Raw genomic sequence first — 27602 nt, 5'->3', positions numbered from 1 at the left:
AGTCACCTCTCCTCTCATCACCCAGAATCCTCCAGTGCTTCCTGTATAATGTCCCAGCAGTCACCTCTCCCCTCATCTCCCAGAATCCTCCAGTGCTTCCTGTATAATGTCCCAGCAGTCACCTCTCCCCTCATCACCCAGAATCCTCCAGTGCTTCCTGTATAATGTCCCAGCAGTCACGTTCCGGTCATCACCCAGAATCCTCCAGTGCTACCTGTATAAAGTCCCAGCCGTCACCTCTCCCCTCATCACCCAGAATCCTCCAGTGCTTCCTGTATAATGTCCCAGCAGTCACCTCTCTCCTCATCACCCAGAATCCTCCAGTGCTTCCTGTATAATGTCCCAGCAGTCACCTCTCTCCTCATCACCCAGAATCCTCCAGTGCCTCCTGTATAATGTCCCAGCAGTCACCTCTCCCCTCATCACCCAGAATCCTCCAGTGCCTCCAGTATAATGTCCCAGCAGTCACCTCTCCCCTCATCACCCAGAATCCTCCAGTGCTTCCTGTATAATGTCCCAGCAGTCACCTCTCCCCTCATCACCCAGAATCCTCAAGTGCTTCCTGTATAATGTCCCAGCAGTCACCTCTCCTCTCATCACCCAGAATCCTCCACTGCTTCCTGTATAATGTCCCAGCAGTCACCTCTCCCCTCATCACCCAGAATCCTCCAGTGCTTCCTGTATAATATCCCAGCAGTCACCTCTCCCTTAATCACCCAGAATCCTCCAGTGCTTCCTGTATAATGTCCCAGCAGTCACCTCTCCTCTCATCACCCAGAATCCTCCAGTGCCTCCAGTATAATGTCCCAGCAGTCACCTCTCCCCTCATCACCCAGATTCCTCCAGTGCTTCCTGTATAATGCCCCAGCAGTCACCTCTCCCCTCATCACCCAGAATCCTCCAGTGCCTCCTGTATAATGTCCCAGCAGTCACCTCTCCTCTCATCACCCAGAATCCTCAAGTGCTTCCTGTATAATGTCCCAGCAGTCACCTCTCCCCTCATCACCCAGATTCCTCCAGTGCTTCCTGTATAATGCCCCAGCAGTCACCTCTCCCCTCATCACCCAGAATCCTCCAGTGCCTCCTGTATAATATCCCAGCAGTCACCTCTCCCCTCATCACCCAGAATCCTCAAGTGCTTCCTGTATAATGTCCCAGCAGTCACCTCTCCTCTCATCACCCAGAATCCTCCACTGCTTCCTGTATAATGTCCCAGCAGTCACCTCTCCCCTCATCACCCAGAATCCTCCAGTGCTTCCTGTATAATATCCCAGCAGTCACCTCTCCCTTAATCACCCAGAATCCTCCAGTGCTTCCTGTATAATGTCCCAGCAGTCACCTCTCCTCTCATCACCCAGAATCCTCCAGTGCTTCCTGTATAATGTCCCAGCAGTCACCTCTCCCCTCATCTCCCAGAATCCTCCAGTGCTTCCTGTATAATGTCCCAGCAGTCACCTCTCCCCTCATCACCCAGAATCCTCCAGTGCTTCCTGTATAATGTCCCAGCAGTCACCTCTCCCCTCATCACCCAGAATCCTCCAGTGCCTCCTGTATAATGTCCCAGCAGTCACCTCTCCTCTCATCACCCAGAATCCTCCAGTGCCTCCTGTATAATGTCCCAGCAGTCACCTCTCCCCTCATCACCCAGAATCCTCCAGTGCTTCCTGTATAATGTCCCAGCAGTCACCTCTCCCCTCATCACCCAGAATCCTCCAGTGCTTCCTGTATAATGTCCCAGCAGTCACCTCTCCCCTCATCACCCAGAATCCTCCAGTGCTTCCTGTATAATGTCCCAGCAGTCACCTCTCCCCTCATCACCCAGAATCCTCCAGTGCTTCCTGTATAATCTCCCAGCAGTCACCTCTCCGCTCATCACCCAGAATCCTCCAGTGCTTCCTGTATAATGTCCCAGCAGTCACCTCTCCCCTCATCACCCAGAATCCTCCAGTGCTTCCTGTATAATGTCCCAGCAGTCACCTCTCCCCTCATCACCCAGAATCCTCCAGTGCTTCCTGTATAATCTCCCAGCAGTCACCTCTCCCCTCATCACCCAGAATCCTCCAGTGCTTCCTGTATAATGTCCTAGCAGTCACCTCTCCCCTCATCACCCAGAATCCTCCAGTGCTTCCTGTATAATGTCCCAGCAGTCACCTCTCCCCTCATCACCCAGAATCCTCCAGTGCTTCCTGTATAATGTCCCAGCAGTCACCTCTCCCCTCATCACCCAGAATCCTCCAGTGCTTCCTGTATAATGTCCCAGCAGTCACCTCTCCCCTCATCACCCAGAATCCTCCAGTGCTTCCTGTATAATGTCCCAGCAGTCACCTCTCCCCTCATCACCCAGAATCCTCCAGTGCTTCCTGTATAATGTCCCAGCAGTCACCTCTCCCCTCATCACCCAGAATCCTCCAGTGCTTCCTGTATAATGTCCCAGCAGTCACCTCTCCCCTCATCACCCAGAATCCTCCAGTGCTTCCTGTATAATGTCCCAGTAGTCACCTCTCCCCTCATCACCCAGAATCCTCCAGTGCTTCCTGTATAATGCCCCAGCAGTCACCTCTCCCCTCATCACCCAGAATCCTCCAGTGCTTCCTGTATAATGTCCCAGCAGTCACCTCTCCCCTCATCATCCAGAATCCTCCAGTGCTTCCTGTATAATGTCCCAGCAGTCACCTCTCCCCTCATCACCCAGAATCCTCCAGTGCTTCCTGTATAATGTCCCAGCAGTCACCTCTCCCCTCATCACCCAGAATCCTCCAGTGCCTCCTGTATAATGTCCCAGCAGTCACCTCTCCCCTCATCACCCAGAATCCTCCAGTGCTTCCTGTATAATGTCCCAGCAGTCACCTCTCCCCTCATCACCCAGAATCCTCCAGTGCTTCCTGTATAATGTCCCAGCAGTCACCTCTCCACTCATCACCCAGAATCCTCCAGTGCTTCCTGTATAATGTCCCAGCAGTCACCTCTCCCCTCATCTCCCAGAATCCTCCAGTGCTTCCTGTATAATGTCCCAGCAGTCACCTCTCCCCTCATCACCCAGAATCCTCCAGTGCTTCCTGTATAATGTCCCAGCAGTCACCTCTCCACTCATCACCCAGAATCCTCCAGTGCTTCCTGTATAATGTCCCAGCAGTCACCTCTCCCCTCATCACCCAGAATCCTCCAGTGCTTCCTGTATAATGTCCCAGCAGTCACCTCTCCCCTCATCACCCAGAATCCTCCAGTGCTTCCTGTATAATCTCCCAGCAGTCACCTCTCCCCTCATCACCCAGAATCCTCCAGTGCTTCCTGTATAATGTCCCAGCAGTCACCTCTCCCCTCATCACCCAGAATCCTCCAGTGCTTCCTGTATAATGTCCCAGCAGTCACCTCTCCCCTCATCACCCAGAATCCTCCAGTGCTTCCTGTATAATGTCCCAGCAGTCACCTCTCCCCTCATCACCCAGAATCCTCCAGTGCTTCCTGTATAATGTCCCAGCAGTCACCTCTCCCCTCATCACCCAGAATCCTCCAGTGCTTCCTGTATAATGTCCCAGCAGTCACCTCTCCGCTCATCACCCAGAATCCTCCAGTGTTTCCTGTATAATGTCCCAGCAGTCACCTCTCCCCTCATCACCCAGAATCCTCCAGTGCTTCCTGTATAATGTCTCAGCAGTCACCTCTCCCCTCATCACCCAGAATCCTCCAGTGCTTCCTGTATAATGTCCCAGCAGTCACCTCTCCCCTCATCACCCAGAATCCTCCAGTGCTTCATGTATAATGTCCCAGCAGTCAGCTCTCTCCTCATCACCCAGAATCCTCCAGTGCTTCCTGTATAATGTCCCAGCAGTCACCTCTCCCCTCATCACCCAGAATCCTCCAGTGCTTCCTGTATAATGTCCCAGCAGTCACCTCTCCGGTCATCACCCAGAATCCTCCAGTGCTTCCTGTATAATGTCCCAGCAGTCACCTCTCCGGTCAGCAGCTCAATCATCTTGTTGCTGAGCTCTAGGATCCTCTTCTTGCTCCTCTCATGTATCGGGGGAGGGGCTGTGATGGGGCTCTGGCTCCGCCCTCCTGACTCCTGGAGATGGATGATGGGAGTCACACAGTCCCCCGGTGTCTTCCTCACTATGGTGTAATCCTGTGGATGGAGAGAGACACTGAGGAAGGGGATTTCCTCCCTGATTCTATATCTGACAATCAGTATCAATCCCGGGATCAATAACCGTCTCCGGTAATCTGGAATATTATTACACTGAGGACAGACATTCAGGTCCCTCTACAACTCTTATGGGGACCTCAATATGACAGCTGCTCCTGGCAGAGGGCTGCAGTGTCACTGCTCTTACAGTAGAGAATCCTTTCCTTCCTATTCTGGATTTCCTCTTCCTGATGTCATATAACACAATGACAGGAATGTGGAGGAGTTACCTCTCCGCTCAGCAGGGAGATGACCTCCAGGGAGAGGGTTAATAATCTGCTGCTGATCTCATTCTCATCCATCCTCGGGGATCATTCAGGAGAAGGAGGAAAACTGGATCCGCTGCAGGGATCTCGTGCTGCCGGGGTCTGTGATAAAGGAGAACCACAAATATTGCAGGAGCCTCCGCACTCTCCTCACAGATTCACTACAACACTGCACCGAACCCTCCGCTGTCTCCTCACCTGAATTGCAGGAATGTGCTGTTGGCTGATAACAGAGAACAAGAGCTGAGCACACAGAACAGATCTGCTGCACTGTCTTCGCTGAAGGACTTGTGATGACGTCACTATCATGTGATCAGGGGCGGAGCTCACAAGGAGCAGTGAAGGACATGTGATGACGCTCCACCATGTGATCAGGGGCGGGGCTGAAGAGATACAGTGATTCCGTTCACAGAAGCTTCCTCTCGTCTCTTGGGCTCCGCCCCGATCACATGATAGTGACGTCATCACAGGTCCTGTAGCTGTAGCAGACTCTTCTTCCCAGGTTGTATATAGTGTATGGGCTCCATCCAGAGATGAGGTAATTGGTCACGTGATGGGGCGTGGTCACAATGCAGCCGGACGTTCCAGACGGAATAAACCTTTTTCCAACACCCAATTCACCCTAAGAAAAAGTTTTTTTCCGGCTGCATTTAGAACACGCCCCTATCACGTGACAAATTACCTCATCTCTGGATGGAGCCCGTACACTCTACATACAAGAAGAGTCTGCTACAGCTACAGGACCTGTGATGACGTCACTGTCATGTGATCGGGGCGGAGCCCAAGAGACGAGGTGAAGCTTCTGTGAACGGAATCAACGTCCCTTCAGCCCCGCCCCTGATCACATGACAGTGACGTCATCACAAGTCCTTCAATGCTCCTTGCGAGCTCCACCCCTGATCACATGATAGTGACGTCATCACAGGTCCTTCAGCGAAGACAGTGCAGCAGATCTGTCCTGTGTGCTCAGCTCTTGTTCTCTGTTATCAGCCAGCAGCACATTCCTGCAGTTCAGGTGAGGTGACAGCGGAGGGTTCGGTGCAGTGTTGTAGTGAATCTGTGAGGAGAGTGCGGAGGCTCCTGCAATATTTGTGGTTCTCCTCTGATTTGCAGCTTCTCCTTTATCACAGACCCCGGCAGCACGAGATCCCTGCAGCGGATCCAGTTTTCCTCCTTCTCCTGAATGATCCCCGAGGATGGATGAGAATGAGATCAGCAGCAGATTATTAACCCTCTCCCTGGAGGTCATCTCCCTGCTGAGCGGAGAGGTAACTCCTCACATTCCTGTCAGGATTTCATTATATATCTGGGATTTAGTGATTTGTCTCCATCCACAGGATTACACCATAGTGAGGAAGACACCGGGGGACTGTGTGACTCCCCTCATCCATCTCCAGGAGTCAGGAGGGCGGACCCTGAGCCCCATCACAGCCCCTCCCCCGATACATGAGAGGAGCAAGAAGAGGATCCTAGAGCTCAGCAACAAGATGATTGAGCTGCTGACCGGAGAGGTGACTGCTGGGACATTATACAGGAAGCACTGGAGGATTCTGGGTGATGAGGGGAGAGGTGACTGCTGGGACATTATACAGGAAGCACTGGAGGATTCTGGGTGATGAGGGGAGAGGTGACTGCTGGGACATTATACAGGAGGCACTGGAGGATTCTGGGTGATGAGGGGAGAGGTGACTGCTGGGACATTATACAGGAAGCACTGGAGGATTCTGGGTGATGAGGGGAGAGGTGACTGCTGGGACATTATACAGGAAGCACTGGAGGATTCTGGGTGATGACCGGAGAGGTGACTGCTGGGACATTATACAGGAAGCACTGGAGGATTCTGGGTGATGAGAGGAGAGGTGACTGCTGGGACATTATACAGGAAGCGCTGGAGGATTCTGGGTGATGAGGGGAGAGGTGACTGCTGGGACATTATACAGGAAGCACTGGAGGATTCTGGGTGATGAGGGGAGAGGTGACTGCTGGGACATTATACAGGAAGCACTGGAGGATTCTGGGTGATGAGAGGAGAGGTGACTGCTGGGACATTATACAGGAAGCACTGGAGGATTCTGGGTGATGAGGGGAGAGGTGACTGCTGGGACATTATACAGGAAGCACTGGAGGATTCTGGGTGATGAGAGGAGAGGTGACTGCTGGGATATTATACAGGAAGCACTGGAGGATTCTGGCTGATGAGGGGAGAGGTGACTGCTGGGACATTATACAGGAAGCACTGGAGGATTCTGGGTGATGAGAGGAGAGGTGACTGCTGGGACATCACACAGGAAGCACTGGAGGATTCTGGGTGATGAGGGGAGAGGTGACTACTGGGACATTATACAGGAAGCACTGGAGGATTCTGGGTGATGAGGGGAGAGGTGACTGCTGGGACATTATACAGGAAGCACTGGAGGATTCTGGGTGATGAGGGGAGAGGTGACTGCTGGGACATTATACAGGAGGCACTGGAGGATTCTGGGTGATGAGGGGAGAGGTGACTGCTGGGACATTATACAGGAAGCACTGGAGGATTCTGGGTGATGAGGGGAGAGGTGACTGCTGGGATATTATACAGGAAGCACTGGAGGATTCTGGGTGATGAGGGGAGAGGTGACTACTGGGACATTATACAGGAAGCACTGGAGGATTCTGGGTGATGAGGGGAGAGGTGACTGCTGGGACATTATACAGGAAGCACTGGAGGTTTCTGGGTGATGAGGGGAGAGGTGACTGCTGGGACATTATACAGGAAGCACTGGAGGATTCTGGGTGATGAGGGGAGAGGTGACTGCTGGGACATTATACAGGAAGCACTGGAGGATTCTGGGTGATGAGGGGAGAGGTGACTGCTGGGACATTATACAGGAAGCACTGGAGGATTCTGGGTGATGAGAGGAGAGGTGACTGCTGGGACATTATACAGGAAGCACTGGAGGATTCTGGGTGATGAGGGGAGAGGTGACTGCTGGGACATTATACAGGAAGCACTGGAGGATTCTGGGTGATGAGGGGAGAGGTGACTGCTGGGACATTATACAGGAAGCACTGGAGGTTTCTGGGTGATGAGGGGAGAGGTGACTGCTGGGACATTATACAGGGAACACTGGAGGATTCTGGGTGATGAGGGGAGAGGTGACTGCTGGGACATTATACAGGAAGCACTGGAGGATTCTGGGTGATGAGGGGAGAGGTGACTGCTGGGACATTATACAGGAAGCACTGGAGGATTCTGGGTGATGAGGGGAGAGGTGACTGCTGGGACATTATACAGGAAGCACTGGAGCATTCTGGGTGATGAGGGGAGAGGTGACTGCTGGGACATTATACAGGAAGCACTGGAGGATTCTGGGTGATGAGGGGAGAGGTGACTGCTGGGACATTATACAGGAAGCACTGGAGGATTCTGGGTGATGAGGGGAGAGGTGACTGCTGGGACATTATAGAGGAAGCACTGGATTATTCTGGGTGATGAGGGGAGAGGTGACTGCTGGGACATTATACAGGAAGCACTGGAGGATTCTGGGGGATGAGGGGAGAGGTGACTGCTGGGACATTATACAGGAGGCACTGGAGGATTCTGGGTGATGAGGGGAGAGGTGACTGCTGGGACATTATAGAGGAAGCACTGGAGGATTCTGGGTGATGAGGGAAGAGGTGACTGCTGGGACATTATAGAGGAAGCACTGGAGGATTCTGGGTGATGAGGGGAGAGGTGACTGCTGGGACATTATAGAGGAAGCACTGGAGGATTCTGGGTGATGAGGGAAGAGGTGACTGCTGGGACATTATACAGGAAGCACTGGAGGATTCTGGGTGATGAGGGGAGAGGTGACTGCTGGGACATTATACAGGAAGCACTGGAGGATTCTGGGTGATGAGGGGAGAGGTGACTGCTGGGACATTATACAGGAAGCAGTGGAGGATTCTGGGTGATGAGGGGAGAGGTGACTGCTGGGACATTATACAGGAAGCACTGGAGGATTCTGCGTGATGAGGGGAGAGGTGACTGCTGGGACATTATACAGGAAGCACTGGAGGATTCTGGGTGATGAGGGGAGAGGTGACTGCTGGGACATTATACAGGAAGCACTGGAGGATTCTGGGTGATGAGGGGAGAGGTGACTGCTGGGACATTATAGAGGAAGCACTGGAGGATTCTGGGTGATGAGGGGAGAGGTGACTGCTGGGACATTATACAGGAAGCACTGGAGGACTCTGGGTGATGAGGGGAGAGGTGACTGCTGGGACATTATACAGGAAGCACTGGAGGATTCTGGGTGATGAGGGGAGAGGTGACTGCGGGGACATTATACAGGAAGCACTGGAGGATTCTGGGTGATGAGGGGAGAGGTGACTGCGGGGACATTATACAGGAGGCACTGGAGGATTCTGGGTGATGAGGGGAGAGGTGACTACTGGGACATTATACAGGGAGCACTGAAGGATTCTGGGTGATGAGGGCAGAGGTGACTTCTGGGACATTATACAGGAAGCACTGGAGGATTCTGGGTGATGAGGGGAGAGGTGACTGCTGGGACATTATACAGGAAGCACTGGAGGATTCTGGGTGATGAGGGGAGAGGTGACTGCTGGGACATTATACAGGAGGCACTGGAGGATTCTGGGTGATGAGGGGAGAGGTGACTGCTGGGACATTATACAGGAAGCACTGGAGGATTCTGGGTGATGAGGGGGAGAGGTGACTGCTGGGACATTATACAGGAAGCACTGGAGGATTCTGGGTGATGAGGGGGAGAGGTGACTGCTGGGACATTATACAGGAGGCACTGGAGGATTCTGGGTGATGAGGGGAGAGGTGACTGCTGGGACATTATACAGGAAGCACTGGAGGATTCTGGGTGATGAGGGCAGAGGTGACTTCTGGGACATTATACAGGAAGCACTGGAGGATTCTGGGTGATGAGGGGAGAGGTGACTGCTGGGACATTATACAGGAGGCACTGGAGGATTCTGGGTGATGAGGGGAGAGGTGACTGCTGGGACATTATACAGGAAGCACTGGAGGATTCTGGGTGATGAGGGCAGAGGTGACTTCTGGGACATTATACAGGAAGCACTGGAGGATTCTGGGTGATGAGGGGAGAGGTGACTGCTGGGACATTATACAGGAGGCACTGGAGGATTCTGGGTGATGAGGGGAGAGGTGACTGCTGGGACATTATACAGGAAGCACTGGAGGATCCTGGGTGATGAGGGGAGAGGTGACTGCTGGGACATTATACAGGAGGCACTGGAGGATTCTGGGTGATGAGGGGAGAGGTGACTGCTGGGACATTATGCAGGAAGCACTGGAGGATTCTGGGTGATGAGGGGAGAGGTGACTGCTGGGACATTATACAGGAGGCACTGGAGGATTCTGGGTGATGAGGGGAGAGGTGACTGCTGGGACATTATACAGGAAGCACTGGAGGATTCTGGGTGATGAGGGGGAGAGGTGACTGCTGGGACATTATACAGGAAGCACTGGAGGATTCTGGGTGATGAGGGGGAGAGGTGACTGCTGGGACATTATACAGGAGGCACTGGAGGATTCTGGGTGATGAGGGGAGAGGTGACTGCTGGGACATTATACAGGAAGCACTGGAGGATTCTGGGTGATGAGGGTAGAGGTGACTGCTGGGACATTATGCAGGAAGCACTGGAGGATTCTGGGTGATGAGGGGAGAGGTGACTGCTGGGACATTATACAGGAGGCACTGGAGGATTCTGGGTGATGAGGGGAGAGGTGACTGCTGGGACATTATACAGGAAGCACTGGAGGATTCTGGGTGATGAGGGGGAGAGGTGACTGCTGGGACATTATACAGGAAGCACTGGAGGATTCTGGGTGATGAGGGGAGAGGTGACTGCTGGGACATTATACAGGAAGCACTGGAGGATTCTGGGTGATGAGGGGGAGAGGTGACTGCTGGGACATTATACAGGAAGCACTGGAGGATTCTGGGTGATGAGGGGAGAGGTGACTGCTGGGACATTATACAGGAGGCACTGGAGGATTCTGGGTGATGAGGGTAGAGGTGACTGCTGGGACATTATACAGGAAGCACTGGAGGATTCTGGGTGATGAGGGTAGAGGTGACTGCTGGGACATTATGCAGGAAGCACTGGAGGATTCTGGGTGATGAGCAGGGCCGGACTGGCACTGAAATTCAGCCCTGGAACTCAAACCAAGCAGCCCGCATGCAAATATCGGGCCGCTCACCGGACCCCGCCGCTATAGTGGCGGCCGGCGGGTGGCGGTAGCCACAAAATAATTTTAAACAGCAGGCAGTGCGGGCAGGGCCGGCTCCAGGTTTTTGTGGGCCCCATCCACACGCAGACACACACATACGTACACATACATATACATATTTAAAGACAAACTCACAAAAATACATAAAGAACTGACACATCTATACAGTCATATACACTGACATACATGTATACAAACACACACAGCTCTGCTACATACATACACACATAGCTCTGCTACATACATACACACATAGCTCTGCTGTATACATACACATAGCTCTGCTACATACATACACACATAGCTCTGCTACATACATACACACATAGCTCTGCTACATACATACACACATAGCTCTGCTGCATACATACACACATAGCTCTGCTGCATACATACACACATAGCTCTGCTGCATACATACACACATAGCTCTGCTGTATACATACACATAGCTCTGCTACATACATACACACATAGCTCTGCTAGATACATACACACATAGCTCTGCTACATACATACACACATAGCTCTGCTACATACATACACACATAGCTCTGCTACATACATACACACATAGCTCTGCTGCATACATACACACATAGCTCTGCTGCATACATACACACATAGCTCTGCTGCATACATACACACATAGCTCTGCTACATACATACACACATAGCTCTGCTGCATACATAGCTCTGCTGCATACATACACACATAGCTTTGCTGCATACATGCACACATAGCTCTGCTATATACATGCACACATAGCTCTGCTGCATACATACACCCATAGCTCTGCGGCGTACATACACACATAGCTCTGCTGCATACATACACACATAGCTCTGCTACATACATACACACATAGCTCTGCTGCATACATACACACATAGCTCTGCTGCATACATACACACATAGCTCTGCTGCATACATACACACATAGCTCTGCTACATACATACACACATAGCTCTGCTACATACATAGCTCTGCTACATACATACACATAGCTCTGCTACATACACACATAGCTCTGCTACATACATGCATAGCTCTGCTACATACATACACACATAGCTCTGCTACATACATAGCTCTGCTACATACATACATAAATCTGCTACATACATACACACATAGCTCTGCTACATACATACACACATAGCTCTGCTACATACATACACACATAGCTCTGCTACATACATACACACATAGCTCTGCTACATACATACACACATAGCTCTGCTACATACACACATACACACATAGCTCTGCTACATACATACACACATAGCTCTGCTACATACATAGCTCTGCTACATACATAGCTCTGCTACATACATACACACATAGCTCTGCTACATACATAGCTCTGCTACATACATACACACATAGCTCTGCTACATACATACACACATAGCTCTGCTACATACATACACACATAGCTCTGCTACATACATACACACATAGCTCTGCTGCATACATACACACATAGCTCTGCTGCATACATACATACACACATAGCTCTGCTGCATACATACACACATAGCTCTGCTGCATACATACACACATAGCTCTGCTGCATACATACACACATAGCTCTGCTGCATACATACATACACACATAGCTCTGCTGCATACATACACACATAGCTCTGCTGCATACATACACACATAGCTCTGCTGCAAACATACACACATAGCTCTGCTGCAAACATACACACATAGCTCTGCTGCATACATACACACATAGCTCTGCTGCATACATACACACATAGCTCTGCTGCATACATACACACATAGCTCTGCTACATACATACACACATAGCTCTGCTACATACATAGCTCTGCTACATATATACACACATAGCTCAGCTACATACATACACACATAGCTCTGCTGCATACATACACACACATAGCTCTGCTACATACATACACACAGCTCTGCTACATACATAGCTCTGCTACATACATACACACATAGCTCTGCTACATACATAAATCTGCTACATACATACACATAGCTCTGCTACATACATACACATAGCTCTGCTACATACATACACACATAGCTCTGCTACATACATACACACATAGCTCTGCTGCATACATACACACATAGCTCTGCTGCATACATACACACATAGCTCTGCTACATACATACACACATAGCTCTGCGACATACATACACACATAGCTCTGCTACATACATACACACATAGCTCTGCTACTTACATACACACATAGCTCTGCTGCATACATACACACATAGCTCTGCTGCATACATACACACATAGCTCTGCTGCATACATACACACATAGCTCTGCTGCATACATACACACATAGCTCTGCTGCATACATACACACATAGCTCTGCTGCATACATACACACATAGCTCTGCTACATACATAGCTCTGCTACATACATAGCTCTGCTACATACATAGCTCTGCTACATATATACACACATAGCTCTGCTACATACATACACACATAGCTCTGCTGCATACATACACACACATAGCTCTGCTGCATACATACACACACATAGCTCTGCTACATACATACACACATAGCTCTGCTACATACATAGCTCTGCTACATACATAGCTGTGCTACATACATAGCTCTGCTACATACATGCACACATAGCTCTGCTACATACATAAATCTGCTACATACATACACATAGCTCTGCTACATACATACACACATAGCTCTGCTACATACATGCATAGCTCTGCTACATACATACACACATAGCTCTACTACATACATAGCTCTGCTACATATAAATCTGCTACATACATACACATAGCTCTGCTACATACATACACACATAGCTCTGCTACATACACGCATAGCTCTGCTACATACATGCACACATAGCTCTCTTACATACATAGCTCTGCTACATACATACACACATAGCTCTGCTACATACACTCATAGCTCTGCTACATACATGCACACATAGCTCTGCTGCATACATACACACATAGCTCTCTTACATACATAGCTCTGCTACATACATACACACATAGCTCTGCTGCATACATACACACATAGCTCTGCTGCATACATACACACATAGCTCTGCTACATACATAGCTCTGCTACATACATACACACATAGCTCTGCTGCATACATACACACATAGCTCTGCTACATACATAGCTCTGCTACATACATACACACATAGCTCTGCTACATACATACACACATAGCTCTGCTACATACATACACACATAGCTCTGCTGCATACATACACACATAGCTCTGCTACATACATAGCTCTGCTACATATACACACATAGCTCTGCTACATATATACACACATAGCTCTGCTACATACATACACACATAGCTCTGCTGCATACATACACACACATAGCTCTGCTACATACATACACACATAGCTCTGCTACATACATAGCTCTGCTACATACATACACACATAGCTCTGCTACATACATAAATCTGCTACATACATACACATAGCTCTGCTACATACATGCATAGCTCTGCTACATACATGCACACATAGCTCTGTTACATACATAGCTCTGCTACATACATACACACATAGCTCTGCTGCATACATACACACATAGCTCTGCTACATACATACACACATAGCTCTGCTACATACATACACACATAGCTCTGCTACATACATACACACATAGCTCTGCTGCATACATACACACATAGCTCTGCTGCATACATACACACATAGCTCTGCTGCATACATACACATAGCTCTGCTGCATACATACACACATAGCTCTGCTACATACATACACACATAGCTCTGCTACATACATACACACATAGCTCTGCTGCATACATACACACATAGCTCTGCTGCATACATACACACATAGCTCTGCTGCATACATACACACATAGCTCTGCTGCATACATACACACATAGCTCTGCTGCATACATACACACATAGCTCTGCTGCATACATACACACATAGCTCTGCTGCATACATACACACATAGCTCTGCTGCATACATACACACATAGCTCTGCTGCATACATACACACATAGCTCTGCTGCATACATACACACATAGCTCTGCTGCATACATACACACATAGCTCTGCTGCATACATACACACATAGCTCTGCTGCATACATACACACATAGTTCTGCTGCATACATACACACATAGCTCTGCTGCATACATACACACATAGCTCTGCTACATACATAAATCTGCTACATACATACACATAGCTCTGCTTCATACATACACACATAGCTCTGCTACATACATACATAAATCTGCTACATACATACACATAGCTCTGCTACATACATACACACATAGCTCTGCTACATACATAGCTCTGCTACATACATACACACATAGCTCTGCTGCATACATACACACATAGCTCTGCTACATACATACACACATAGCTCTGCTACATACATAGCTCTGCTACATACATACACACATAGCTCTGCTACATACATACACACATAGCTCTGCTGCATACGTACACACATAGCTCTGCTACATACATAGCTCTGCTACATACATAGCTCTGCTACATACATAGCTCTGCTACATACATAGCTCTGCTACATACATAGCTCTGCTACATACACACATAGCTCTGCTACATACATAAATCTGCTACATACATACACATAGCTCTGCTAGATACATACACACATAGCTCTGCTACATACATGCATATCTCTGCTACATACATACACACATAGCTCTGCTACATACATACATAAATCTGCTACATACATACACATAGCTCTGCTACATACATACACACATAGCTCTGCTACATACACGCATAGCTCTGCTACATACATGCACACATAGCTCTGTTACATACATAGCTCTGCTACATACATGCACACATAGCTCTGTTACATACATAGCTCTGCTACATACATACACACATAGCTCTGCTACATACACGCATAGCTCTGCTACATACATGCACACATAGCTCTGTTACATACATAGCTCTGCTACATACATGCACACATAGCTCTGTTACATACATAGCTCTGCTACATACATACACACATAGCTCTGCTACATACACGCATAGCTCTGCTACATACATGCACACATAGCTCTGCTACATACATGCACACATAGCTCTGTTACATACATAGCTCTGCTACATACATGCACACATAGCTCTTACATACATAGTTCTGCTACATACATACACACATAGCTCTGCTACATACACGCATAGCTCTGCTACATACATACACACATACATGATTCTGCTACATACATACACATAGCTCTACTACATACATACACACATAGCTCTGCTACATACAGACGCACTCGTGGCTCTGAGTGGCCCACACACGCGGCTCTGGGGGGCCCACACACAGCTCCAGGGGCCAGCACATACAACACCGGGGGGGGAACGGGGAGGGCACATACCGCTCAGGTCACAGTGGAGAGGGGGCCCACACAGCGCCGGAGAGAAGAGCTGTGCTGGGGGTCGCTGGCTGGCACTGCAACTCCTTCATCTGTGGGACTGAGCTGGCCGGTCGGTAGCTCCGCCCACAGATGAAGTTCAAACCAGGAAGTCTGCGCGCCTTAAAGGGACGGCGCTGCAGATTCCTGGCGAGGACTGCGGACCCCCGGAACTCGGCCCGGGGGCAGCAGAACTAAGGCGAAGAGGCCCCGGCCAAAGGGCACCAGAACTGACGAGGCCGAGTGGGCCCCCCCGGCTCTCCAGGGCCCCGGCATTTGCCCAGGTATGCCGCGTGCACTGCTGAAGCCGGCCCTCAGTGCGGGAGAGGCGGGGGGCGGCCCCCCCACCCCTCCACCGGCCAGCTCACCGGGAGAAGTCCCGCCCCTCCCGCCTGTCAGTCCGGGCCTGGTGATGAGGGGAGAGGTGACTGCTGGGACATTATACAGGAAGCACTGGAGGATTCTGGGTGATGAGGGGAGAGGTGACTGCTGGGACATTATACAGGAAGCACTGGAGGATTCTGGGTGATGACCGGAGAAGTGACTGCTGGGACATTATACAGGAAGCACTGGAGGATTCTGGGTGATGAGGGGAGAGGTGACTGCTGGGACATTATACAGGAGGCACTGTAGGATTCTGGGTGTTGAGGGGAGAGGTGACTGCTGGTACATTATACAGGAAGCACTGGAGGATTCTGGGTGATGAGGAGAGAGGTGACTGCTGGGACATTATACAGGAAGCACTGGAGGATTCTGGGTGATGAGGGGAGAGGTGACTGCTGGGACATTATACAGGAAGCACTGGAGGATTCTGGGTGATGAGGGGAGAGGTGACTGCTGGGACATTATACAGGAAGCACTGGAGGATTCTGGGTGATGAGGAGAGAGGTGACTGCTGGGACATTATACAGGAAGCACTGGAGGATTCTGGGTGATGAGGGGAGAGGTGACTGCTGGGACATTATACAGGAAGCACTGGAGGATTCTGGGTGATGTCGGTGTCGTTGTTGTCAGGTTCCTATAAGGTGTCAGGACGTCGCTGTCTTTCTCTCCATGGAGGAGTGGGAGTATGTGGAAAGACACAAGGAGCGGTACGAGGAGGTGGTGATGGAGGAGCAGCGGTCGGTGACATCAGGTGAGGGGCGCGGCTTCTTGTTGGCTCCAGTTGATGTGATGACGTCTCTGACGCGTCGTTCTATTATACGATCATTAGAAGAATTTTCCGTTTCCTTTCTCGCCTTTTCATTGGGGGACACAGACTGTGGGTTATATGGTGTCTCCAGGGAGGCTTGACACTAGGTTTGAAAAAAGTGTTAGCTCCTCCTCCCACAGCATATAACCCAGCTAGGCGGGAACTAGCTCAGTTTTTTCCTAGTGTCAGCAGGGAGGCTGACATGTCTGGACTGAGCTCCACCAGAGGTGCCTCAGCCCAGCTTATTTTTACTTCTTATTTTGTTTTTCTTTTCTTATTCATTCTATTTTTGATTATGGGGCAATACCAGTGTGCCTTGCCACCCCAGTTCCCCCCCCGTGTACGGGCAGAGGAAATCTGGCGTGCACAAGCCGTCAGTCTTCCCTCGCGCCCAAGTGGTCGGGTCTGCGTACCCCTCCAGGCTCCCTGGAAGCACCTCACAGAGGTAGCTCCAGAGGGCTAGCAGAGCCGAGCACCTGCTAGCCTTGAGCCGAAGATGCGTCCCCGAGATCCCCACATCCCAGGACCAACGCGTCTTCAGACGGAGCAAGAGCGGGTAGGAAGACGACGAGTCAGTCCCCTGCATCCAAACCGCCGCCTGGAAAGGCGGCGGTGGGGCGATGCAGGCCGTGATCCCAGGGAAGCATCATTAATTTAGCTCCCGGCGTTGGCCTGCATTCTTAGCAACGCCCCCTCCTCTGCTCTAGAAGCCGCTCCCTCTAGTGGGCCGTCTCTCCCCTCCATGCTGCCAGAGAACACTGGACGCCATTACATGTGGGGAGCAGACACGGGTGAGATCGCCTCCTTGGCTCTGCAACTCTGCAGCACTATATACCGCTCTGCTGAGTGGTATATCGCTGTCTTTCTAGCGGTGTGTGTCTGCTGTCTGGCGGTGTATATCAGCTTTTAGCAGTATATACTAACTGTGCCTGTAGGTATATACCGACAGTTTGACAGGGTGTGCTACTTTACTCGGTATACACCGGCTCTGCATAGCAGTCATTTATAATACTGCTAGCAGCTCCTCACCCACAGCAGTCCCTTTATAATACTGCTAGAGGCTCACTGTACTTATTGTGGAACTGTTGCTGACATGTGTAATCGCAAGGGTGATAAAGCGTCCTCTATGGCGTCCTCTATGGACCTGTACTATGCTTGTACCACCTGTGGACGCTCGTTTTTGTAATGGCCGAAGCTATCCACTATGCCGGGGCTGCGATGCCCCTACTACCGTGTCACAACAGCTTCCGCTGCCGGACCAGGAGGTTGTGCAGTCTGTGGATTTGGCTGCGGCCACTATCCAGGCAGTACCCCCGTCTGATGACGTTATTCCTGCATGGGCTCTTCTAATGTCTAAAAGGTTAGATGACCTGGCCACTCAGATATCCCAGCCTTCCGCAGGCTCTCACAGCCTCCCCCGGCTCAGCTCCCCCAGGGGAGCCCGCCTTCGTCTGGTGTCTCGTTCCCAGTACGTAAAAAGGCTGTCTCCGAAAGGCGCCATTGCGACCGTTACGTCTCGTCCGACTCGGACGATGGTCAGTCTGACTCAGGCTCCGTGACCTTTAGTAGTCACGATTCCCAAGACTCTGACTGTGATTCAGATGTCCCTTCTGAGTCTAGACATATGGAAGACACATTAATTTCGGCTGTCAATCACTCTGTCGATTTCTGATCAGCCCTCGGACCCAACTTCTCAGTCGGCAATCAAGCGGGCCAAGAAGCCTCCTAAGTCTTTTGTCCAGGATCCGATTTTTTTCATCAAATCATATCTAAAACGGTGGGATCACCCTGATAGGAGGTTTAATAAAAAATCCTCCTCTTCTTTCGCTTATCCCTTTCCATCGGAACTGGTTAAGCTCTGGTCAGTACCCCCCGTTGTGGATCCGCCAGTATCCAGGCTGGCTAAACACACGGTTATGTCTGTCTCAGACACCGCGTCTCTCAAGGACTCGTCTGACCGCGCAATTGATGCTGCAGTCAAATCTATTTTCCAGGCTTCCAGCTCCTCTCTGCGCCCCCTGTTTGCTTTGACATGGGTGGCGAGAGCTATGAGTGTGTGGAGTAGGAACTTGTGCAAGTTGCTTCACTCTTGCAATATTCCTTCAGAGGCTCTTGAGATCCTTGATTTGTTCTCTCTAGCCTCTAATTACTTGCTTCACGGCTCCTTAGATGCAGCTAGTTTGTCAGCCCTAATGGCAGCCAATGCTGTTTTCACCCGCAGAGTCCTGTGGCTAAAGATATGGAACGCGGACAGTGCCTCCAAGAAGTCCCTGTCCACACTCCCCTTCCAGGGTCTTCGTCTGTTTGGAGAATCCCTAGACAAGCTTATATCTGAGACGACGGGTGGTAAAAGTACCATTCTACCACAAAAGCGGCCTGTATCCAAAAATTTTAAAAAGTCTTCTTGGCGCAGGCAGTCCTTTCGGCCCGCCCCCCAAAAACCATCACAGGGGTCGTCGCAACGCTCAGATCGGGGATCCAGTCCCTTAAGGGACTCTTCCTGGCGTTCCCACTCCAGACAATCTAAACCCAAGGGACCTCGCCCCGCGAAGGCCCCTTTAGAATGACGCCGGGTACCCCTCAGAGCCGATTCCTGTTGGAGGGCGGCTTCTGCTTTTTCGGGATGTTTAGCTAGACCACACTCACGATGCTTGGGTTCGAGAAATCGTCACCTCAGGTTACAAGATCGATTTCCATTTCCTACCAGCCAACAGGTTTCTGCGTTCTCGGCTTCCAAAGTCCACAACGCAAATCCAGGCCTTATTTCAGGCCATAGCCTCTGTGCAAAAAGCAAACGTTATCATTCCAGTGCCCCTGGAACAGCGCGGCAAAGGTTTCTATTCAAACCTCTTTGTCGTCCCCAAACAAATGATGGCTCTGTCCGTCCTATCGTGGACCTCAAAAGGCTAAACGGGTCCGTACGGATTAGGACCTTCCGAATGGAATCATTGCGAGCCGTACTAGCTGCTATGGAACCGGGAGAATTCCTAGCTTCCATAGACATTCAAGATGCTTATTTACATATTCCCATATGTGTATCGCATCAACGGTTCCTTCGTTTTGCCGTAGGACACCGTCATTTCCAATTCAGGGCCCTTCCCTTTGGACTGGCTACTGCTCCTCGGGTCTTCACAAAGGTCATGGCGGCCGTCATGTCCATTTTGCACCCCAGAGGCGTTCTGGTCGTTCCCTATTTGTACAACCTACTTGTCAAGGGGAGCTCTCCTCGAGTTTGATCAGAAAGCGTGCAAATTTGCCCAGACACGCTCTCAAGGCTAGGGTGGCTTCTCAACTTCAACAAGTCATCCCTCATTCCTCATCAGCGCATCACCTTTTTAGGTATGCTGATAGACGCTGTTCAGGCCCGGGGTTTTTATTCCAGAAGACAAGAGGTCTTCCCTGATCCGGGCAGCCCAATCCCTCCTCTCCCGCCGTTACCCATCCCTCCGGAGTGGGATGAGAGTGTTAGGCAAGATGGTGGCGGTCATAGAAGCAGTGTCCTTTGCCCAATTCCATTTGCGCCCTCTGCAATTGGATCTTCTGTCCTCTTGGGACAAGAATCCAGCCTCTCTAGACCGGTCAGTCCGCTTATCTCGGACTGCCCTCAGCTCCCTCGTCTGGTGGACTCAGGTCTCATCCCTATCTCAGGGGAAGTCCTTCCGCCCTGTCCACTGACACGTAGTCATGACAGATGCCAGCCTGTTAGGCTGGGTGGCGGTGTTTCTCCACCACACGTCTCACCCCGAGCGATCCCTTCATATCAACGTTCTGGAGATCAGGGCCATATTTCTGGCCCTTCAGACCTTTCAACCCTTGCTTCTGGGCCTCCCGGTTCGGATCCAGTCAGACAATGCCATGGCTGTGGCTTACGTCAACCGTCAGGGAGGAACTCGCAGCAGGGCAGCGATGAAAGAAGTCTCCAGGATTCTTCTTTGGGCAGAGATGCACATTCCCATTATTTCAGCTGTCCATATTCCAGGGATAGACAACTGGGCCGCAGACTTTCTCAGCAGGCAAGGTCTAGCGGCAGGGGAATGGTCCCTCCACGACGAGGTGTTCCATCAGATCACTCTTCGTTCGGGGCTCCCAGATGTGGACCTCATGGCGTCTCGGCTAAACGCCAAAGTACATCCCTTCGTATCCCGGTCGAGAGACCCGCTAGCACTCGGCTCCGACGCTCTAGTCCTCCCGTGGTCGCAGTTTCGCCTGCCATACGTTTTCCTTCCTTTCCCTCTCATTCCGAGAGTAATCAAGAAAATCAAAGCGGAGGGAATCCCGGTGATCCTCGTGGCCCCGGACTGGCCCAGAAGAGCCTGGTTTCCAGAGCTCCTCCACCTTCTCGGCGACACTCCCTGGCGTCTTCCCGACCGCCCGGATCTTCTGTTGCAAGGTCCAATATTCCACCAGAATACAGCACAGCTGCATTTGACGGCATGGCGCTTGAATCCTTGATTCTAGCCAAGTCTCATCTTTTTCCAGGGTAGTTCATACCATGCTTAATGCTCGCAAGCCTTCCTCCACCAGCAATTACCACAGGACCTGGAAGACCTATCTTTCCTGGTGTGACCGTCATAATCGGTCGCCCCTGACCTTTTCAATCCCTAATGTTCTTGCCTTTTTGCAAGACGGTCTGGACTCGGGTCTTGCTCTCAATACCCTTAAAGGACAAGTTTCTGCCTTGTCAATTTTTTTCCAGAAGCAGCTGGCTTCTCGCCCTCAGGTCCGTACCTTTCTTCAAGGGGTAGCTCATTTGGTCCCCCCCTTATCGTCACCCCTTAGATCCCTGGGATTTGAATTTGGTTCTTGGAGCACTTCAGCTTCCTCCTTTCAAACCCTTGAGAGAAATCTCTCTTCAGCGGCTGTCTTGGAAAATTGCCTTTTTAGTCGCTACTACCTCTATCAGGCGAGTGTCCGAACTGGCAGCTCTTTCCTGTCGTTCACCTTACTTGATATTCCATCATGATAAGGTGGTCCTTCGGCCTTCCCCCGCCTTCCTTCCGAAGGTCGTATCCTCTTTCCACCTGAACGAGGACATTGGGTTGCCATCATTCTGTCCGGCCCCGATCCACTCCTTTTGAGAAAGCCTTTCACACTCTCGATCTTGTCAGGGCTCTGCGGATCTTCATCTCCAGAACAGAGCCGTTGCGCAAGTCCGATGCCCTTTTCGTCCTCTCAGAAGGACACAAAAAGGGCGACCGGGTTTCCAAATCCACGATTTCTCGATGGATCAGGACTGCCAAGTGTGAAACTTACAAAACACGAGGTGTTGTTCCACCTCAATCTGTGCAGGCCCACTCTACACGAGCAGTGGGTGCCTCCTGGGCTATCCGCCATCAGGCTTCGGCGGCCCAACTTTGCAAGGACACTACCTGGTCCAGTGTGCACACGTTTACAAAATTCTACAGAGTGAATACGCATGCCTCCGCGGATGCTGCTCTTGGAAGACAAGTCCTTCAGGCAGCAGTGGCCCATTTATAAGTGGCCACTGCTCGGTTTTTTGACAGTGTTTATGTGTTCACTGCAGTTGTTAGTCAGCTCTTAGGCTGATGTTCTACACTGTTAATAGTTCAGTTCCCACCCAGGGACTGCTTTGGGACGTCCCACTGTCTGTGTCCCCCAATGAAAAGGCGAGATAGGAAAGTACATTTTTGTGTACTCACCGTAAAATGTCTTTCTTGGAGCCTTTCATTGGGGGACACAGCTCCCGCCCTTGTGGTTTTGGTTGTCCTTCTCCTACTGCTTTTACAACAAACTGAGCTAGTTCCCGCCTAGCCGGGGTTATATGCTGTGGGAGGAGGAGCTAACTTTTTTCAAACCTAGTGTCACGCCTCCCCTGGAGACACCATAATACCCCCTGTCTGTGTCCCCCAATGAAAGGCTCCAAGAAAGACATTTTACGGTGAGTACACAAAATGTCCTTTTCTGTTTGTGGAATTTTTTTGAAGCAACTTCAAAAATTATAGGCCGGTAAGTTTAACCTCTACGGTTGGTAAAATCCTTGAGGGTTTCTTGAGAGATGCTATACTGGAGTATCTCAAGAAAAATAACCTTATGACAGAGTATCAACATGGGTTTATGAGGGATCGATCCTGTCAAACTAATTTGATCAGCTTCTATGAAGAGGTAAGTTCCAGCCTGGACCAGGGAAATGCAGTGGATGTTGTGTATATGGACTTTTCAAAAGCTTTTGATACGGTGCCACACAAAAGGTTGGTACATAAAATGAGAATAATGGGGATAGGGGAAAATATGTGTAACTGGGTTAAAAACTGGCTCAGTGATAGGAAACAAAGGGTGGTTATTAATGGTACGTACTCGGACTGGGTCTCAGTTCATAGTGGGGTACCACAGGGGTCAGTATTGGGCCCGCTTCTTTTCAACATATTTATAAATGACCTTGTTGGGGGCATGCGGAGTAGAATTTCAATATTTGCAGATGATACTAAACTCTGCAGGGTAATCAATACAGAGGAGGATAATTTTATATTACAGGGAGATTTATGTAAATTGGAGGATTGGGCTGAGAAGTGGCAATTGAAGTTTAATGTAGATAAATGTAAGGTCATGCACTTGGGTAGAGGAAATAACATTTATGATTATGTACTTAATTGTAGAACACTGGGTAAAACAGACACAGAAAAAACTTGGGTGTATGGGTGGATGGTAAACTTCACTTTAGTGGCCAGTGTCAGGCAACTGCTGCCAGGGCTAATAAAATAATGGGATGTATTAAAAGAGGTAGAAGTGTTCATGAAAAAAATATAGTTCTACCTCTGTACAAGTCACTAGTGCGACCGCACTTAGAATACGGTGTACAATTCTGGTCACCGATATATAAGAAGGACATAGCTGAACTGGAGAGGGTGCAGAGAAGACCACCAAGATTATTAGAGGAATGGGGGGGCTGCAATACCAAGACAGGAAAAACGAAGGCTTAGGGGGGATCTAATCACAATGTATAAATATATGAGGGGACAGTACAGAGACCTTTCCAAAGATCTTTTTACACATAGGCCTGCGACTGGAACACGGGGGCATCCGCTACGTCTTGAGGAAAGAAGGTTTAATCATAATCACAGACGAGGATTCTTTACTGTACGAGCAGTGAGACTATGGAGCTCTCTGCCGCATGATGTTGTAATGAGTGATTCACTACTAACATTTAAGCAGAGCCTGGATGCCTTTCTTGAAAAATGTAATATTACCAGTTATGTATATTAGATTTTATGACAAGGTATTGATCCAGGGAACTAGTCTGATTGCCGGATGTGGACGAAGGAAGGACATTTTTTTCCCCATTGGAACTTGTTTGCCACATTGTTTTTTTTTTGCCTTCCTCTGGATCAACATGTTAGGCTACGGGTTGAACTAGATGGACTAAGGGGCACTTTGCACACTGCGACATCGCAGGTGCGATGTCGGTGGGGTCAAATTGAAAATGACGCACTTCCGGCATCGCATGCGACATCGCAGTGTGTAAAGGCTGGATGATACGATTAACGAGCGCAAAAGCGTCGTAATCGTATCATCGGTATAGCGTCGGCGTAATCCATAATTGCGCTGACGCAATGGTCCGATGTTGTTCCTCGCTCCTGCGGCAGCACACATCGCTGTGTGTGAAGTCGCAGGAGCGAGGAACGTCTCCTACCGGCCTCACTGCGGCTTCCGTAGGATATGCGGAAGGAAGGAGGTGGGCAGGATGTTTACATCCTGCTCATCTCCGCCCCTCCGCTCCGATTGGCCGCCTGCCGTGTGACGTCACAATGACGCCGCACGACCCGCCCCCTTAACAAGGAGGCGGGTCGCCGGCCACAGGGACGTCGCACGGCAGGTGAGTGTGTGTGTGAAGCTGGCGTAGCGATAATTTTCGCTACGCCAGCTATCACCACATATCGCTGCTGCGATGGGGGCGGGGACTATCACACTCGGCATCGCAGCATCGGCCTGCGATGTCGTAGTGTGCAAACCCCGCCTTAGAGTCTCCCTTCAACCTTAAAAACTATGATACTATGATACTATGAACTTACAGAGAATAGAAATACACAATATTCTCCTCCATCGCAGTCTTCTCTGGTTACTTCTCCCATCATCTCCTCATCACATGACTCTGTCTCTTCCGTCTCTTTGTGTCTCCACAGATGGATCCAGGAGGAGAAATCCCCCAGAGAGATGTCCCCGTCCTCTGTGTCCCCAGGACTGTCCAGAGGAGAAGCACAATGTCCCGGAGACTCATCAGGTAGATGGCGCTGACGTCTCCACAACATCTGACCATAAAGTGATTGGACCGGAGCTCATTGACATGTTTCTTCTCAGGGTGAAGATCTGATGGATATTCAGGTTGCCGTTATACATGGAGCACAGGAGGCGCTCGCTATATGGGCCGATCCGCAGGGTGAGGAGGGGAGACGGTCCTGTCTGTTCTGTGGTCGCCTACTACCGTGTTTTCTCTGAAATTGAGACAGGGGCTTATATTACTTTTGGCTGTAACAGATGCGCTCCGGCTTATTTTCTGGGGATTTCTTATATGTTGTATTTGTCTCAGTGTTTGGGTCGCTCATTAGTGAAAAATGAATGTTCACCCCCTTCTCCCTCCCCTCTGTGCCGCGTCAGTGATTCACTCAGGCGGCCGTATTACTGGTAAGGATGGTATTGCGATAGTCGGAGCGGCTGGTGGCTCCTCACCTGAGCGAGTTTTCTGCATAGAAATACACACTGACACGCTCGGGGGAGAAGAGCCGCCAGCTAGTGTGAGCATAGCGCTGCCATCCTCGGGTAGTAATATGGCAGCCTGGCTGAATCACTGACGCAACGCAGAGGGGTGTACGGAAGAAAGGGTGAATATTCATTACATTAACTAGCCGGCATGTGACCATAAATGTCTGGGGCTTACACAAACACGATGGGGCAACGTCCAGCAGTAAAGGTCACATCTCCTGATAGGAGCGTCCAAGGCTTATACATGACACTATTAGTATGTGGAGCCGCAGCTAGGGCTTACATTATACAGTGGGTACGGAAAGTATTCAGACCCCATTAAATGTTTCACTCTTTGTTTCATTGCAGCCATTTGGTAAATTCTCATTAATGTGCACTCTGCCCACCATCCCCCATCTTGACAGAAAAATAGAACTGTAGAAATTTTTGCAAATTTATTAAACAAGAAAAACTGAAATATCACGTGGTCATAAGTATTCAGCCCCTTTGCTCAGACACTCATATGTAAGTCACATGCTGTCCATTTCCTTGTGATCCTCCTTGAGATGGTTCTCCTCCTTCATTGGAGTCCAGCTGTGTGTAATTAAACTGATAGGACGTGATTTGGAAAGGCGCACACCTGTCTATATAAGACCTCACAGCTCACACTGCATGTCACACCAAATGACAATCATGAGATCAAAGGAACTGCCCAAGGAGCTCAGAGACAGAATTGTGGAAAGGCACAGATCTGGCCAAGGTTACAAAAGAATGTCTGCAGTACTCAAGGTTCCTAAGAGCACAGTGATCTCCATAATCCTTAAATGGAAGAAGTTTGGGACCACCAGAACTCTTCCTAGACCCGGCCGTCCAGCCAAACTGAGCAATCGTGGGAGAAGAGCCTTGGTGAGAGAGGTAAAGAAGAACCCTAAGATCACTGTGGCTGAGCTCCAGAGATGCAGTAGGGAGATGGGAGAAAGTTCCATAAAGTCACCTATCACTGCAGCCTCCACCAGTCGGGCCTTTATGGCAGAGGGGCCTGACGGAAGCCTCTCCTTAGTGCAAGACACATTAAAGCCGCATAGAGTTTGCAAAAAAAACACGTGACGGACTCCCAGACTATGAGAAATAAGATTCTGTGGTCTGATGAGACAAAGATAGAACTTTCTGGGGATAATTCTAAGTGGTATGTGTGGAGAAAACCAGGCACTGCTCATCACCTGCCCAATACAATCCCCACAGTGAGACATGGTGGCAGCATCATGCTATTGTTCAGGGACAGGACACCTGGCAGTAATTGAAGGAAAGATGAATGTGGCCAAGTACAGTGATCTCCTGGAAGAAAACCTCTTCCCGGGTGCTCTGGACCTCAGACTCGGCCGAAGGTTCACCTTCCAACAAGACAATGACCCTAAGCACACAGCTAAAATAACAAAGGAGTGGCTTCAGAACAACTCTGTGACCATTCTTGACCGGCCCAGCCAGAGCCCTGACCTAAACCCAATTGTGCATCTCTGGGGA

At 50.0% G+C, this 27602-nt stretch overlaps 2 protein-coding genes across 2 annotated transcripts in view; both read left to right on the top strand.

Moving 5' to 3' along the window:
* The first annotated feature begins 5295 nt into the window (after positions 1–5295).
* Positions 5296–25713, top strand: LOC142263338 (oocyte zinc finger protein XlCOF29-like). The gene is made up of 5 exons (XM_075332212.1): positions 5296–5464; positions 5580–5717; positions 5787–5960; positions 17210–17387; positions 25526–25713. The coding sequence occupies exons 2-5, from the start codon at positions 5646–5648 to the stop codon at positions 25711–25713; spliced, it is 612 nt and encodes a 203-aa protein (XP_075188327.1). The 5' UTR covers positions 5296–5464; positions 5580–5645.
* The window catches only part of LOC142263179 (uncharacterized), a 67543-nt gene continuing 65487 nt past the window's right edge, over positions 25547–27602 (top strand). The window contains 2 exon segments of the mRNA XM_075332204.1: positions 25547–25623; positions 25701–25779. Coding sequence (XP_075188319.1) covers positions 25763–25779 — 17 coding nt within the window. The 5' untranslated portion in view covers positions 25547–25623; positions 25701–25762.

Source organism: Anomaloglossus baeobatrachus, chromosome 1 (genome assembly GCF_048569485.1).
Source record: "Anomaloglossus baeobatrachus isolate aAnoBae1 chromosome 1, aAnoBae1.hap1, whole genome shotgun sequence".
Lineage (NCBI taxonomy): Eukaryota > Metazoa > Chordata > Amphibia > Anura > Aromobatidae > Anomaloglossus > Anomaloglossus baeobatrachus.
This window is presented reverse-complemented; position numbering and strand designations above follow the sequence as displayed.

Coding starts and splice junctions, on each gene's coding strand:
- LOC142263338 (XM_075332212.1), top strand. CDS start 5,646: ATGGATGAGAATGAGATCAGCAGCAGATTATTAACCCTCTCCCTGGAG. Junction 5,961..17,209: donor TTGAGCTGCTGACCGGAGAG/GTGACTGCTGGG, acceptor CGTTGTTGTCAG/GTTCCTATAAGGTGTCAGGA. Junction 17,388..25,525: donor GATGACGTCTCTGACGCGTC/GTTCTATTATAC, acceptor GTGTCTCCACAG/ATGGATCCAGGAGGAGAAAT.